The sequence below is a fragment of the Equus quagga genome, chromosome 1 (assembly GCF_021613505.1).
Source record: "Equus quagga isolate Etosha38 chromosome 1, UCLA_HA_Equagga_1.0, whole genome shotgun sequence".
NCBI classification, from domain to species: domain Eukaryota; kingdom Metazoa; phylum Chordata; class Mammalia; order Perissodactyla; family Equidae; genus Equus; species Equus quagga.
The window spans coordinates 103522973-103540132 of record NC_060267.1 but is presented as its reverse complement, the minus strand read 5'-3'; the positions used below and the strand labels follow the sequence as shown (position 1 = coordinate 103540132).

At 38.1% G+C, this 17160-nt stretch overlaps 1 protein-coding gene across 4 annotated transcripts in view; it reads right to left on the bottom strand.

Moving 5' to 3' along the window:
- Nucleotides 1-17160, bottom strand: part of RAF1 (Raf-1 proto-oncogene, serine/threonine kinase) — a 66773-nt gene that overhangs the window by 16193 nt on the left and 33420 nt on the right. For 3 of the 4 annotated variants that reach the window (XM_046642778.1, XM_046642803.1, XM_046642794.1), the window contains exons 2-6: nt 10228-10459; nt 4304-4416; nt 2284-2386; nt 1817-1974; nt 333-431 (exon numbers count right to left, since the gene is read on the bottom strand). In XM_046642778.1, the coding sequence (XP_046498734.1) occupies nt 333-431; nt 1817-1974; nt 2284-2386; nt 4304-4416; nt 10228-10434 (680 nt within the window). In that variant the 5' untranslated portion in view covers nt 10435-10459. Of the gene's footprint in view, nt 1-332; nt 432-1816; nt 1975-2283; nt 2387-4303; nt 4417-10227; nt 10460-10684; nt 10834-17160 lie in introns of those variants that run through there. The other variant, XM_046642788.1, reaches the window with a different exon arrangement.

Below are 17160 nucleotides of genomic sequence, written 5' to 3'. Positions count from 1 at the left end.
TGCGGACTCTTTCCCTGAGGCTCAATTCACTACATACTGAAGAAGGCAAAATCTCAAGATCTTTAAAATGTCATGAGATATTAAGGGACATGCTACGATAATAGAAGAAGCTGTAGTCAGAATCACTTTCCAGCATATAAGAACTACAGGACCACAAAGAGAAAGTTCTACATTGTGCTCTAACACCAATGTTAAGTTCCACAGAAGCAGCAAGAGGTTTACACAGAGAGAGAAGGAAATGCAAAGGAACTCACATCTTTTGTATTCACCCTTTCAATTCCACCCGCCCCATTGTAACTTTCTTGAGGAAAAGCTATAGGTAAAAAAATTACCTAACAGGCATCCGGGAAACAGACTCTCGCATCCGACGCATTGTCAAGGAAGGCAGTGCTGGGACTCCACTATCACCAATAGTGGAATTCGGAAACAATCTAAACGAAATCAGAGAAAGACTGCTTTATAGACTTCTGGTAATTTTACAGTCAGCCTGCCTTGCCTTGCAAACACACAGCTACTCAAACTGAACTTTTCCTAGTCACGTGTTCCCCGATTATTTCAGGCTCACAGTAAAGAGACCACTGACCCAAACGGCTGAGGTGAATGACTACAGAATGTAAATAATATTGACCTGCCAGTAAACATACAGGTTCTAGTGTGCATTGCTAGGAAATACTGGTCCAATGTCCAGCTACAGTAAAACAATGTTTTTTAAAGCTACAGGAGGGCACTTTATAACACAAATCACATGAGCTTTTCTGGAAATATTCTGTCTAGTAAACGCATAGATGAAAAGACTGAAATATGAAGAATAAGTCACATTCAGCACCAGAAGTCATAAATAAGAGGAAAAGAGACATTAACATTAATTGGGGATCTTCTTTCCAGGAGATGAGTACTTGCGCTTAGCAATCTCATGTTGTATCAGTTAATCCTCATAATAACACTGCAAAGAAGGTACTATCCCTTTTTTCAGATGAGTGAACTGAGGCTCAGTGGTGGTTACAGTTAGTTAATGACAACACTGAGACTGTGGCCTATGTCTGCTGGATTCCAAAGCTTGTGCCACTTATGCTACACAAGGTCTCTCTGCAAAAGTAACATGTGATGACCATGAAAGAAAAAAGATGTTTCCATCATGGTTTCATGACAACACTCTCTTGGTTTTTTCTAGTACCCTCAAAAGATGATAAAACTTCAACTTTAACTTTTCATATCCCTGTTAACAGTTTTTAAAAGGAACTTTGGAATACTTACTTTTCATTTAAATCTTACTAAAAAATATTTTGTCTGTATGAAATATATTTTAGTAACTGGTTTGTCTCCTGAGGGACACAAGCGTCTTTTAAGGTTTTAAATTCAAATTGTTTTAAGATTCATGTTTTCTCCAGTTTGAGGTGAAGAAAACAGCACCAACTACATATGCTTTTTGCTCCTTCTCAACATCAAAGGTCTGTTCAGCGTATTTAACAAAATACAGAGTAGCATCTACTAGCAACCTAGTAGACAGCACTGGTAAGAGAGAAAAGCCAAAAGTCTTTTTGGTTTTCACTTCCCTTTGTTCTTTGCCTTATTGAATCAGGGTGTCAATCTCCGTTTGACAGATCATAGTCATACCTGCTCATTTTAGAGAGTTATGCCACACTAAAACTCACTAGTTTCAGAACTGTCATGTTTCTGAAGTCGATGGTTTTGGATCACAACAATTCATTTAATAAGTCTAAAACCCAGACTTCTCAGTCAAATATACAATAAGTATCCTCAAAGGAGTTTATAGCTCCAAGCCCCCTTATTCTTTGAAGAAAGAATGATGCCTTACAAGAGTTGTCTGATATTACTCCAGTCCACGCACATAGTAGGTACTTTGGTGCTACAGTGCTCATGAAATTTGTAGCCACAAGTCTGACATCGAAATCCATTTAGCAAGAACTTCTGACAGATGTCACAAAAGGCAAGCTTCAGAAAGGTCTTCCGAGCCTGGAACAGTAAGAATACAGGTATAAATTATGCTGAATAAATGAGAAATAACAAAAGACAAAATAATGTCCTTCTTAGCCCCCAGAGGTTTTAGAGAATGAAGAATCATACTTCCAACATTTGTAAAATTCATAGCTAGAAATTAAAGTACATCTGTGATGAATGAAACCTAAATTGCCTTATGGTAAATAGCATAACTAAAGCTTTAAACAATCCGGTGATATATATGCTTATTAGCTCTGAGAAATTCCTATTATGCCAGCCAAAGCACCCAGTGTGCAATAAAGAGAGAAGAGATCTGCAACTTACAAAGTTGTGTGTTGTGAGAGGAACATGATCCAGGAAATCTACTTGAAGTTCTTCTCCAATCAATGAGGCAGCATCAGTATTCCAGTCTAAACGTGCTTTTTTACTAAAGGAGATTTTGAAAAACATAATATGAAAGGGAAATGTTTAAACGAGGTAAGAGTTCAATAGCAATAACAGCTACCATTTATCTCATACTATATAAACATAAAACTTAACTTAATCCCAGACAATACTAACTTATTTAATTTATACAACAAATCTATGAAGTAGCCATTATTATCCCCATCTTAAAAATGAGAGAATTGGGGCCCTAAGAAGGTAACTTGTTCAAGGCTACATAGTGAGTGTAAGGGCCTATGTTGGAATCTAGGTCAGTGGGAGGCCAAAGCTTGTGCGCTTAGAATAAAGTTTTCTTTAAACAATGAAATATAACAATCTCATGATAAAGAAAATATGCAATAAATTGTACCTTGTGAAATTAAAATCCTAAAATATTATAACATGGGTTATAAATATTGCTACAGTAGCAAAATTTAATCTTTACTAGCTTACTTCAATCTAGAGGATACGTAAATACAAAGGAATCACAAATGAAATGCACTTTTCTATTAATAATAAGCTCAGATCTGTAGAGTTGTTTGCAGAGTCTAAAATATAAGTTGATGGGAATCTTAACTGTCTTAAAATTTACTGAGTCCGTTCTTTCTAGGCCTAGACAGAAAAATGGATATATTCAAGTAAAAATAAATGCCCAGCTCCTTTCTCATGTCTTGGACAGTTAATCTGGCTCATCTCTTGAAAGAAGAATATTCTCACGGAGGGAGATAACAACCACAGATATGTCACCACTCAAACACCTTCCTTCACCTACCAGAAGCCGATTCCAGCCATTTTTCTGGTTTTCCAATGGTAAATAATCCATCCCTTAATATAAGTGCCTATAAAAGGTCTGGGAAGCTCCATATCACTCCAAAGTCCTGTTTTGCTCTAATGAAGAGAAAGAGGACCAACCCTGTTTTCTGATCAGTTTTCAGGTGCTGTCTGTCTGAGAGAGAACTGAGAGTAGCTCCAAACCAATGCAGGATTGGATGAGAGTGGATGAAGGCCATCACTGTCTCAGAATCTCTCTCATCTTGAAAGAGCAGTATAGATTGGCTTAGGGACCAACCTGGGGCTATATCGAGATAGAGGTGACATCTGCTTCAAAAATTTGCACTTCAACAAACTGCCTCCTAAGCTGAGAGGAATAACATAAGTAGAGTAATTTCTTCTCACCCTTTTGAGGAGACTCATTCTCTAAGCTCAAACTGGGGAACTCCTTGAAACATAAAAGATGTAAGCTGAAGATCAATAACAGAACTAGCACTTTCCAAGAAGAAGATAAAGTCACGGTTATTTCCCCAGATTTGGGGAGGGTGATAACAGATAACGGATAACTTTGGACGGCTCTGATGCTATGGGCTATTACTCGTAACCTCTGAGGGGATGCCTCTGTACTGCCACCACAGTTAGAAACAGGATGAACCTTCTAACTGTGAAAGTTCTTGAAGCAGAAATTGCATCTTTTAGCCCTGTGTCCATCAAACCGCAGGGATTCAGTAAACATTAACTGAATAAAAACGAATGAGTAAATCACGAGAGAGTCAATCTCTAAAGGATAGCATTCTTTAACTATAAACAATAATGCAAACACTTTCTGGGTATCCACTCTGCGTACTGCATTACTGCAAACGCAAAAATCTTTGCTTTCAAGAAACATACCATCTGGCGTTACTGTTTCCATCTACGCTAACACTATCAACACCTAACATTTATTTTATTTTTCAATGCTATGTTCAAGCAATAATTTAAAGTCATTATTTTATTTTTCTGAATTGTCTCTTTATAAACAAGGGTATACAAAATACACAATATTCTATAGGAAGCTAGCACAATTTTTTTAAATGGAAAAAGTTATTATTTGAAGCTAGGAGATCCTTACTAGTATGAAGGAAGAGCTGACTGACTTTGGAGTGCTTACCCTTTGTGTTCGTGGAGAAGTCTGAACACTGCACAGCACTCCGGTTGCAGGCCCCTCACCTTGAGTGCTTTCATAAGGCAGTCATGCAAGCTCATTCCATTTCGCACATTGACCTACAAACAAAGGACCACCTTTAGGAACAACACAGGCTGCACACAATTTAGAAAGGTGAGCAGAGAAATAAGTGAACCTGTAAGGGTGTATGTAGAAGATGATTTATGAGAGCATTGCTTGTAATGGTAAACACACACACACACAGGAAACCACCAGAATGTCCAGCAATAGGTAAGCGTTTGAATAAAATATGGAATATTCATATATATCATATTATGCCATTACTACATTACTCATAATGACGTGAAGGGAAGGGTGTTCATGATATGTTAATTGGGGGGGAATATTTTTCATAATAATACAAAGAGTAAGATTAACGGGTGGGAAAACTATATATGTTTACATGTCGTGTGAGTGTGAAAAGATACACCTAGCTGTTAAGATCAGGAGAGAGCTTGGCAGAGATAAAATGATCAACTTTCCCTTTATACATCTCTAACTTGTTTGTCTCACTGAAATGTGCATGCAAGCATGAACATCCACCAGAAGGGAAAACAAGCCAATCTGATCTATGAACAAACATTAGTTTTCCTGATCAAAAATTTGCATTTCGGGGCTGGCCCCGTGGCCAAGTGGTTAAGTTCTCGCACTCCGCTTCGGCGGCCCAGGGTTTCACCAGTTCGGATCCTGGGCGCGGACACGGCACCACTCATCAGGCCATGCTGAGGCTGCATCCCACATGCCACAACTAGAAGGACCCACAACTAAAAGTATACAACTATCTACTGGGAGGACTTGGGGAGAAAAAGCAAAAAAAAAAAGATTGGCAAGTTGTTACCTCAGGTGCCAATCTTAAAAAAAACAAAATTTTGCCTTTCAACCTACTTTCAACAAAATGGTTGACTCCCTAACAAAAATTGCATCTCACATGCACTTCACACTAGCGAAGGCAAGCAGGAAGGGGAGCAAACAGAGCTTCTGCCCTACTGTAACAACACATACCACGGTTAGTTTAAATAAATAGACACACCATTCCAAGTAGCCTTAGCTGTATACGCCCCTCCACATTCCCCTGCACCCAACCCTCAAAAGCTAGGCAGGCACTCAGAGACGTAGTAGGAAGTATGAGCGCCAAGGGTGCTAATTATGGCAGCTATATAAAAATTTCAACTAAGATCTTAAGAGTTTTAATAAAACCCTACACATTGTTTTTAAAGCCGACACAGTTAATCAAAAGCAGGCAACTAGAGTCAGTATGGCCAGTAAGGAGAGAGAATATAGATTTGCAGTGCTTGCAAACTGCCTCCAGTAGTGTTTCTCTGCTGGGTGAAAGTGTGATAGCTGACAGTGGCCAACCCAGCCCCTTCCCAGAGGGAGGTGAGCGTATGTTTCTATCTATTTTAAAGGCTTAAAATATTTTTAAATATTCATTGAAAATGTTCCATAAAAAGTCACTATTAAAGGTTTCTTGAAGCAGTGATACCCTTAGAAAGATCCCACTAACTTCCAGCTTTTCAAACACAAAACTAAGTAAAATGAGATATACCAATGAGACCTATGAAGATAGAATACAAGAATGATGACAACGAAGAGTAATAAACACTCATACCCTAACGGAATCATGACCTGCATCAAATACTGTGCAGTGGTACTTTGAAAAGTGTAAAGTGATATCTGTTATTTCATTAAGAATCACAGTCTCCAAGAGCTAGACAGTTCTTTAAATATCCTTTGATCCAGTGGGGTTTGCAAATGCGGCTGGCACTAGAATCCTCTGAGGAGCTTGTGATAATACAGATTTCCAGCCTCCAACACATCCAAGGATTCTGATTAGGTTAATCTTTTTTTTTTTTTTTTTTTAAAGATTGGCACCTGGGCTAACAACTGTTGCCAATCTTTTTTTTTTTTTTTTTCTTTTTTCCCCCCACCCCCCCCGTACACAGTTGTATATCTTAGTTGCAGGGCCTTCTAGTTGTGGGATGTGGGATGCCACCTCAACGTGGCCTGACGAGTGGTGCCATGTCCACGCCCAGGATCCGAACCCTGGGCTGCTGCAGCGGAGCCTGATTAGGTTAATCTTGAATGAAGCCCAGCAATCTGTAGTTTAACTTGCTTGTCAGGTGATTCTAATGGTAATCAATGGTCCTCAGTTGTGGTCCAATCACTCATCCAATAACAAGAAGAAAAAGCAGCAGCAGCAACAGAGATACATGTTTACAAAACAAACGACAAGAAAAATTTAAAAAACAAGCAACTACTAATTATTACTTCTAAAATTATTTAAATCAGATGTACATCCTGTCACTCTCCTCTAACTACCCATGGATACATGTTGAAATCCATTAAATCTAATTTCTAGAGCCCATTAAGTGATTATGCGAATCCTTCTGGGTTCCAAAAGTGAAACAACCCGAGAATGATTAGAAACAGCTGGCTGATGGTGCTGGCCAGCAAGTGGCTCCTTCTTCCCTCAGTGCTCCCCTGAAGCTGGGTGCCTAGAGAAAGAAGCTGATTCCTCCAGAGACAGATGGTCCATCTCTGGTCAAAGAAATAGAAGAAATGAACTTTTTCTGCTAGAACCTTCTCATAAGCTGTAGAAGTCAACATTCCAAATCACTGGTTCCCGACTGCCAGTTGTGCTCAAATGAAGGCTGTCAAAGACTACGGAGATGTAGAAAAAGACTCAGAAATAATCATAGCTACCATTTTGCCTATGAATTAGCCACTGTATTCAGCATGAGCCTCATTTCATAAAAGTCAGGAACGAGAGAGGCTCAAAATATTATGTGACTTATCTAGACGATACAGTTAATAAAAGGCAATACAAAGCAACAAAAGCAAAAATAAACATGTGGAACTACCACAAACTAAAAAGCTTCTGCACAGAAAAGGAAAACACCAAGAAAATGAAAAGGCAATCTATAGAATGGGAGAAAATATTCATAAGCCATATATCTGATAAGTGGCTAATAACCAAAATATATAAAGAATTCCTACAACTCAATAGGAAAAAAAACCAATCTGATTAAAAAATGGGCAGAAGATCTGAATAGACATTTTTCCAAAGACATACAGATGGGTCAACAAGTACACGAAACCATCAGGAAATGCAAATCAAAACTACAATGAGATACCACCTCACACCTGTGAGAATAGCCATTAGCAAAATGACAAAAAATAACAAGTGTTAGCAAGGACGCGGGGAAAAGGAAACCCTTGTGCACTGTTGGTGGGAATGTGAGCTGGTGCAGCCAGTATGGAAAATAGTATGAAGGTTCCACTTCTGAGTATTTAGCCAAAGAAAATGAAAACACTAACTCAAAAAGATATACACACCTCCATGTTCATTGCAGCATTACTTACAATAGCCAAGATACTGAAACAACCTAAGTGTCCATTGATGGATGAATGGATAAAAAAATTGTGGTGTGTATATAGACAACGGAATATTATTCAGCCATAAAAAAGAACAAAATCTTTTCATTAGTGATAACATGATGGACTGCAAGGACATTATGCTAGGTGAAATAAGTCGGACAGAGAAAGACAAATACTGTATGATCTCTTTTATATGTCCAATCTAAAAACAAAACAAAAAAAATCAAGCTCACAGATACAGAGAACAGACTGGTGGTTGCTGGGGCAGGAGAATGATGGGATGGGAGAAATGAGTAAACTGTTTTATTCTGGCTTGGGGTTTTTTTCCAGTTTAAATAAACTTTTTTTAAAAAGACAATCCAATATGAACTCTCAGGATGACACTGTGAGGGCTCTCAGATGAATAATAAATCCTCCCTTGAGAGCCTTCTAGGAAATGGGGAAGTAAGATACATTTATAACTACCAGAATATAAGTGGAAATAATAAGTGCTATAAGAAAAATAGATATAAAGGGTTATGGGCATTCAAGAGAGAGATTATTGCCAGCTAGGGGAATCAGGGACAGGTGATATGGAAGCAGGGGAAGAGGTAAAATGAAGATCATCAGTAGCAGTACACCAGCAATTTCTTCAGCAAGGAAAAAATGAGGGAATCAGGTTGGCTGAAGTGGATAATGAGTAAAGCAGAAGAATGTGAAATAAGGCTGGAAAGATAAATGGGTGCTGGATTTTGAACTTTTTAACATCAAGTAAACCGGAGAACCACTGGAGCTCCAACACAGGCAAGTAACATGCTCAGAGCGGTTTTTCAGGAAAAATGATGTGGCAGCTGCTGTTATGGAAATTGGAAGAAGGAAGAGAGATTAGTTAGGAGACTAGTTCAAGTGGGACAGCAGAGCTCCATTAGGTTTCTCTTCTGGTTTCTCTTCAGGGGGACCATCAGCACCACAAACACAACCATCAAAGGTCCACACGTTGACTGCCAAAGCCTCAATTCAATTTGGAATTATCCTTCCACAAATATGTCAGTCAATGTTGGTCAAGTAAACAGTACCGTGAACAAGAATCAAAATAGGGTGTATGTTAGCAGATAAAACTTCAGCCACCCAATCCTGAAAAGTAACAAAAGGGCAATACAGGGATTTAAATTTGGGTCTGATTGTCTTAAAGGTCCATACACTTAATCATTATACTGAACTAAGTCTCCCAGACAAACTGGTAGTAGATGGGGATGGAGAAGATAGCCCTAGTAACACCCAGAAGCAGCACCAGATGGTCTTCAGCTTCCCATCAAATTCACACTTCCCACTTGGGCTCTCCATTTAAGGTTAGAAAGTAATGAGAAAAAGTAGGTAAAAATCACTTTGCAAATGAAAGACCACTGTTGAAATACAAGGGGATTATTACTATTTTGCCAGCCATTAAACTTTCATTTTTAGGAAGGGGAACAAAAATAAATTCACTCAAACTTTACTCAAGCCTTTTGAGTTTTGCCTTCAGTTCAAAATCTACCTAAATGTACACCACCATTACCGGGAGGCTCTTCAGGTTCACAAAAGAAGTACAAAGGAATTTATTCCTAAATTAGGAAGAGTGGAACTCTTACAAAGAAATGAGAAAACTCTGGACTGGACTTCCCAACCTGAGACCCTTGCCTCACCTAGGTACACAGAATAAACCCAATGCACTGATTTTACATAAAGAATGGAGGGTGGGAAAGGAGGGATCATAGAGTTTTGAACTAAGGTTTTCTCAAATGGCCCGCCAAGCAAAATTAGTACAACTTGACTTTTCTGTTCCAACCAGGTGGGTTTTTTCCCAGGATAGTAGGAAACTTTTTTGAGCAGTAATTTCTTGGAAAAGTTGGGGTTCTGTGTCAGAAAACCAAAGAGCAGTGTCCTGCCATGATGCCAACGTGAATCTGTTGCTGGTACTACAAAAATAAACTATGCAGAAATAACCGGCTAGTTCCAGTGCTCTGGAAAAGAGGAAGACGCTGTGATTTCTAAGTTATTTCCACCTTTACCTGGGGCCTATGAACTTTATCAAAATAATTTTTTCTAGCAAATTTTCTTTTCTTCCATATACTTGATTATATTCAAAAAAACTTAAGAGAACATTTTGCTTTAATATGCAGAAGAAAACTTAAAAAAAAAGTTTTAATTAGCTGGAAAGGTCTAAGGGAGCTTTTCAAAGAAAAGTCTTTGAAATACACCCCCATAAGAATGTACTATTTGTTTGGATGAAGCGACAGAAAAGAAGATATTCCAGGCAAGAGTAATAACAGAAGGAAGGCCAAGGGGTGGGAAAAGCACAGGGTGTGGAAGGAACACAGCAATATAAAGCAATAAAACCTGCAACTGAAAAGCCAATTAATAAAGATGCTAAGTGACAATGAAGATTTTGCCTGTCTATAAGGTGGGCAACACGACCCACAATGTTTTCTATAGGCGATGGGCAGCTTAACGTTCTGAAAGGAATGTTCACGTACCACGGTTCTTTGCTTATTTGGCAAGAAAACACGGATAGTGTTGCTTGTCTTAGAAGAGTCCGTAAGTTTGCCATCATCTGACGCCCGACGCTGATAGCCAAACTGCTGAACTATTGTAGGGGAGATACAGCTGGGGCCATCAAACACCGCATCTTTGAATCCAAAACCATTGCTGATCGTCTTCCAGGCCCCCTGTATGTGCTCCATTGATGCAGCTTACAAATACTTAAACCTGGTAAAAAAGACAAATAATTGTAAGTCTAGAACAAAAGCAATTAACTCAGCAATACAATATACAGAGTAATAGTGAAAACAGTAGTATATGGGCTTTCTTGTAAGTAATACCTTCAGCTTACATAATTTAATCAGAAAACTTCTATATTAGTTTATTTCCATAAAATATTTCATACACAAGTCAAAAATGAGCAAAATGAGGACTACTGATCAAAAGACTCACCAAAGGTTACACCGACAGTTAAAAGCCAAACTGGAACATGAGCCCAGGCCTCCTGACTTCTAGTCTAATACTTTTCAATTATATTTCTCTTCTTCTTTGGTTATTGTATATTAAGTATGAGTGACTACCACTGAGTATGAGTAACATGTTAGCACTATGAGAAATTTTTTTTAAACGTGTAAGCCATAATTTTATGCCCTCAATGAAGGAAAAGTAGTATTTCTAGGATGTGTATTAGACATTTTTATATATAAATTATCTCATTTAATTTGTGAGGACTCCAAAGATTTTAAATCCCTTCTTCCATCCACTCTTTATTTTTAAACAAATAAGGCACAGAAAAATCATGCTACTTGCCTAACACCACCCATGTGATAAGTAAAACAACCAGATTCTGTATTTGTTTAAATTTAAAATCCATGAACTTTCCACCACAGCATTCAGAGTTCAGTCTTGGTGCAGAAACAAAGCTTGTAAATGGAAGCAAACAGAGATAGTCACCTAACTAAAAGTAACCAAATGTTTTAATCAGGCAACAAAAACACTGCAATAGAAGTCCACAGAAAGTCACACCATGACAGTAAGTCAGATACTTTGCAGTGAGGACATGCAATGCTCTGGCACTGACTGGAAGTCAGCAATCATGCAGAAGTGAGAGGTTTGTTTCCTCTTTTACAAAACAGTGATGTTGACAGAGAATCCCATCCTTCTCAAGCCTTCCTCCTTCAGAAAATTGTTTTGTCTCATTATTAACAGTAGCTACCAGTACTATGTGCCTACTATTATGAGGAAGTATATACTGCATACATCCCGCTCATATTACCCAACCTAACCCTTAGAGTGATATCCTTAGATATCACTTAGAGTAATCCTTAGGCAGAAATTACATCCCCATTTTACAGTCAAGAAAATGCTCACACAGCTTTAAGTGGCAGAGCTGGGACTCAGAACTGGGCAGCTCTGACTCCAGAGCCCTTAGCTTTTTTTTTTTTTTTTTAAGGTTTTCTTTTTTTCCTTTTTCTCCCCAAAGCCCCCTGGTACACAGTTGTATATTCTTCGTTGTGGGTCCTTCTAGTTGTGGCATGTGGGACGCCACCTCAGCGTGCTTTGATGAGCAGTGCCATGTCCGCGCCCAGGATTCGAACCAACGAAACACTGGGCCGCCTGCAGCGGAGCGCGCGAACTTAACCACTCGGCCACTCGGCCAACGGGGCCAGCTCCCAACCCTTATCTTCTCATGTATAACACTGACACTGGAAATCATTTAGTCAGAACTGAAATGGCCTAGAATTAAAGACCATTTAATCCAAACCTCTTGTTTTCAACCAGAAGTTTCTGTCTGAATACCCACTTTGTGCTAAGTTCTTTCCCATATCACATGCCTGAATCAAGAGGAGATGATAGATATTAACTATTCTTGGTTAACAGTTGAAGAAACCAGGGAGATTTAGAGACTTTCTCACATCACAACATGGTCCTACTCTCACACAGTCTACATACAACCTTTTTGGAGGAGACTATGGTAGTAACTATTAAAATTTTGAAATGTTCCTATAAATTGATTTAGTAATTCAATTCCCCTCTAGGAATTTATCCTACAGAAATATAAGGCAAGTGCATAAAGATATATGTACAAGCATCTTCATTACAGCATTGTTTGTATCCTTGAAAACTTAGGAAAAAGATCAAACACCTCAAAAATAGAGAATTAAACAAATCATGTTAATACTTGTGTGATAAATGAAGTAGATCTTTATGTGCAGAGATGGAAAATGCTATCCATGACAAAACAAAAAATGAAAAATATAGTTTGACCCTTTTTTATATTAAGCTAGAAAAAGGGAAGAAAATAATAAAGTACTATTTCAGCAGGATTGTGAGGACTTTTTACTTTTTATATATTATGTATCTAATTTTTGCTTTTTATAATTTACCATTGTACTATAAACTTCTAATAGCCTGTTTTATTTCTGTAAGAAGGAAGGTCAGGACAAGATCCCACAGCCTTCATGTGGCAGGGCCACGACTTACTGCCTCCTTCCTCTGGCACCTAAACCTGAGCCCCAACACACTCCTAACTCTATCCTTTGGTTACCAGGAGGTCACTTTTTAAGGGCATCTACAGCTCCTTTTCCCCCTAGATCTTTCTTCCCAACTAAAGAGGATGAGATGAAGGAGTTTAGGACCAGATGAGAGAGGAAAAGATGAAAAGAGAGAGAGAGAAGACTCATCTGAGCATCTCACTACCCTGAAATGATGTGGCTCCTAGGATCTATAGATACAGAACAGCCAGATCAATCCTAAAAACGCAACTCCTTGTGTCCCTCCTCTGTTTAAGACTCAGAATAAAAGCTAAACTCTTTCTTTCGGAACATGCCAAGCTTCACGCCTCAGGCTTCTGAACTTCTTGTTCCCTTCACCAGGAAGACTGAAACCTCTAGAAACAAACAAGTTGGCCTTTTCATATCAATAAGGTCTTCACCTAAAAGATCTCTTTACAAACACTTTCCCTAGCTAGCCTATCAAAAAGACCCCACTCCCCTACCACCATCAAATAACTCTGTCTTATTTTCATCACAGCACTTAGTACTATGTTAGACTGTTTAGGGATCTGGATCAGTACCCCCCCACCACCCTCTGTCCACTCCATGAGGACAGGGCCCTGCCAATCTTGTTCACTGCTGTATTCTTAGTACTTAATACAGTACCTAGAACATGAAGGCATTCAAATATTAATTAAATGAAGTTAGGAACCAGAATAATGCTGCAAAAAATATGAATTTTTAATAGAAAAGACCCATCAAGAACTAGTAAATGTGAATTAAATCTCCATTTGGTAGTAAACATTTTAAAAATGCCTACCATTCAGCAAAAGACAAACTGCAATAAATTGCATTCTGTATTTAATTGTGGGAGAAGACTGTATTACAATCTATTGGTTAAAGAACCCACTTACGAGACTTAAATGTAGCCTAAGTCCAGGAACACAGTTATTTCATGATGAATTCTAAGTCTTGTAGGCATTAGAAAATAACAGTGCTGGTACTTAGTAGAGAACATACTACAATCAAGTGACAAAGTAAAGGCAAACCCACTTTAATTCTCAATTTTAGACTACTGATCATTCATAATTTTTCTTTTTCCTTGTCTTAAGACCACTCAGAGGCTTCTTCTAAGAAGCACACTAAGTCAGTGCTTGCCAACCTTCTTCACGTCACCCATACAAAATGATGGATCATATCTGCAAGGTATGCTGAGGTAGGCAGTCAAGTCCAGGAAGACCAAGGGCCCTACCAATTGCCCCATGGCTGATGGGTACACCTCTAACTTGTTCATCACAGGAAGCTCTATGCTAATGTATTCCTTAATCAATTCTGAAACAAGAAAAAAGTATCTTCTAAAAACCATACAGCAGCAATATACTTCAATCTTAAATGGAGACGTTCAGAAACCCCATTGGTTCTACTCTCAAATGTAAACGTAGATGTAACGTAAACCTAGCTTCTAATGTTGTGATCTCTCCCTCTGATCTGTTAACCAAATGCTCCAAGTTAAAAAATATATACACGTTCACATATACACACCTAGAGACATACTAAAACTAGACAGTCCAAAGCAGAAATCAATTTCTGAATGTGAAAGGTCTTTCAAAGTTCCAAAGAAAAGTTTCAAAACAAATGCATTCTCTCATGAATGGGGAAATTCACTATGCTGGAAGAAATCAATCATTTAAAAAAAGACAAAGATATCTCCCTATAAAAGATTATTATTCCTAATACACAAAGAACTCCTGAAAATTAATAAGAAAAAGATGAACAATGCCACAGAAAAACCAGGGAATTAAATTCACGGAAGAGGAACAGGAAGCCTATAAACAGTATTTTTGATATCAGATTTATAAAATTTAAAACACTAATAAAAACATCCATCACAAGCATTTGAGGAAATCTACTTCTCATTATACTTGCTAAGAGTGTAAATCGCAACAGTCTAACAATCTAATAGAGTCTATTAGCTACTTAAAGATTTAAATTCACACACCATTTGACACTATCCTACAGGGAGAAAAAAAACGACCCAGCACTACAAAAACACACAGGAATATTTACTGCAGCATTGTCTATAACATCCATAAACTGTTAACTTCCTCAGAGCCAATGCCATGGAACTAAACTAGAACAATTTAAAGCAGGACTGGTTTACAAAAACGAGATCTCCCAGGAAATGATACTGCCAACACACTGGATAACGGTCTAATTTAAAGACTATTTACCCAACTTTTTGTCTAGAAAAAATACTATCTAAAAGTTATGAAAAATTCTACTTTGTTTTGCCGGAGCAAACTTTAAAGAGAAAACTTTTAAGCTTTAAATAGAGAGTATTTTATACTTTCATCTTTAAGTAGAAAACTATTGGGTTTCACTGCTAGAATTATAAATTATTCTCCATAATGTAAGAATGGGGCCAACGCCATCTATCTGTCACTAACACATTTTTTAAATACTGCAAAGCACTATATGTGTTGTGCAATATCAAAAATAAACCAAATGTCAAAAAAAGATGAATTAAAAATGTTCATAAAGTATTTCTTCATATTTATCCAACCTTTTCAGTCCTTACATAAAAGTGTATTATTTAAGAGAGAATTGTTACACATGGCATTTGAAGATAACTTTGATAGCAAAAAGTTTATATGAAATCTAATTTTAAAAGCTAATTTCTGTCCAATGATAAAAAAATAATCTTTTTTTAGGTAACTCTCTTCATATACAAAATAGTTACCTTTTACCAGAAAAGACACAGCCCATTCATAATTTCATTTATTATGACAGCGAAATTCTATAAATTATTTAGGAAGCCTATAATTTACTTAATATGACTTCTGGCCTATTCCAGAATTCAGATTCAACTGCTGCTTCCTTCTGCATTCCAGACCCCCTCAACCCCATCCCCTGCCCCGAGCAGCACAGAACACCTCAGAAACAAAAAAGGCCTGCTAGATCCTCTCCCACGCTGCTTCCTCCACGTTGGCTACTATTCCATTAAAGAACTGCCACAATGGGACGAAGTGCAAAGTCAGTCTCTGAAAGACATCAAGGGATGAATATTTTATGACAGAAAAAGGGGACAATTCATTAATTGCTAGATTATCTTAGCTTTCTATAGACACACCTCCATATTTGTCATTCACGAGTTTATCTAAATTTCTCCAAATTCTTGTATTTCTAGTCTACATTATTTCTGAGGGTGGTAGGTTTCATAGGTTCAGCAAAAAGTTTGCCTTTTATTGGCTTCATGCTTCATTCTACCATATTGGAGTTTAAAGATATATTCGCTTTAGTCATGTAACTCATGATTTTTATACTATAAACTGTTTTCAAAGCTCTATCTTTCTATACCAAAAAGTCCATTTTTATCATAGCTCACTTGTCATAATCTCTCTTCAATTATTCTTTACATGAATATTCCTTTTTAGAAAGTTAGAGAAAGATACTTTTCTATATCCAAGTAAAAGATGGTTTATAAATTCTAAATAGTACTGAGTTTAGGGGCAAACAAAATAACTATAGTAGAAAGACACACAGCCCTGAATTATGCAGCATGAGGACTCAAGGAAGAGTCAAAGGCGGAGCCCCTGAACAATCTGACAGGAGTCCTACCTTCACATCCATTTCCGCTGCCTTCTTCGGGCCCTTTTTGTGGTATAACTAAAAGAGCACCCAATATGGTTTCAAACAAGGACAGAATACGTACTCTCTTAATAGCCAGCTTCTTCAGGGAAGAGACTTCAAAAACTCAAGTCTCTTTCTTCCCTAGAGTATAACTCATCACTTTTTCAAACTGTGGAGCATGACCCATTAGTGGTCAGGAAATCATTTTGGTGGGTCATGACCAGCTTTCTTAAAAAAATAAGATAGAGGGGCTGGCCCCATGGCCAAGTGGTTAAGTTTGCGCACTCCGCTACAGTGGCCCAGGGTTTCGCTGGTTCGGATCCTTGGTGCAGACATGGCGCCACTCATCAGGCCACACTGAGGTGGTGTCCCACGTGCCACAACTAGAAGGACTCACAACTAAAATATACAACTATGTACTGGGCGGGTTATGGGGAGAAAAAAGCAAAAAGAAGAAAAAAGAAGACTGGCAACAGTTGTTAGCTCAGGTGCCAATCTTTAAGAAAAAAAAGATTGGTACGTTGTTAGCTCAGGTGCCAACCTTTAAAAAAAAAAAAAAGAAGATAGAGTAGAATGTATCACACAGTACAAATATGTACTATTTTGAGAAATCTTTTATTCAGGTATACACATATTATAAAATGTACTTCTTGGGGCCGGCCCCAGGGCCAAGTGGTTGGGTTCAGGCGCTCTGCTTCGGGGGCCCAGGGTTTCACCCATTCAGATCCTGGGTGCGGACATGGCACCACTCATCAGGCCATGCTGAGGTGGCGTCCCACATGGTACAACCAGGGGCACTCACAA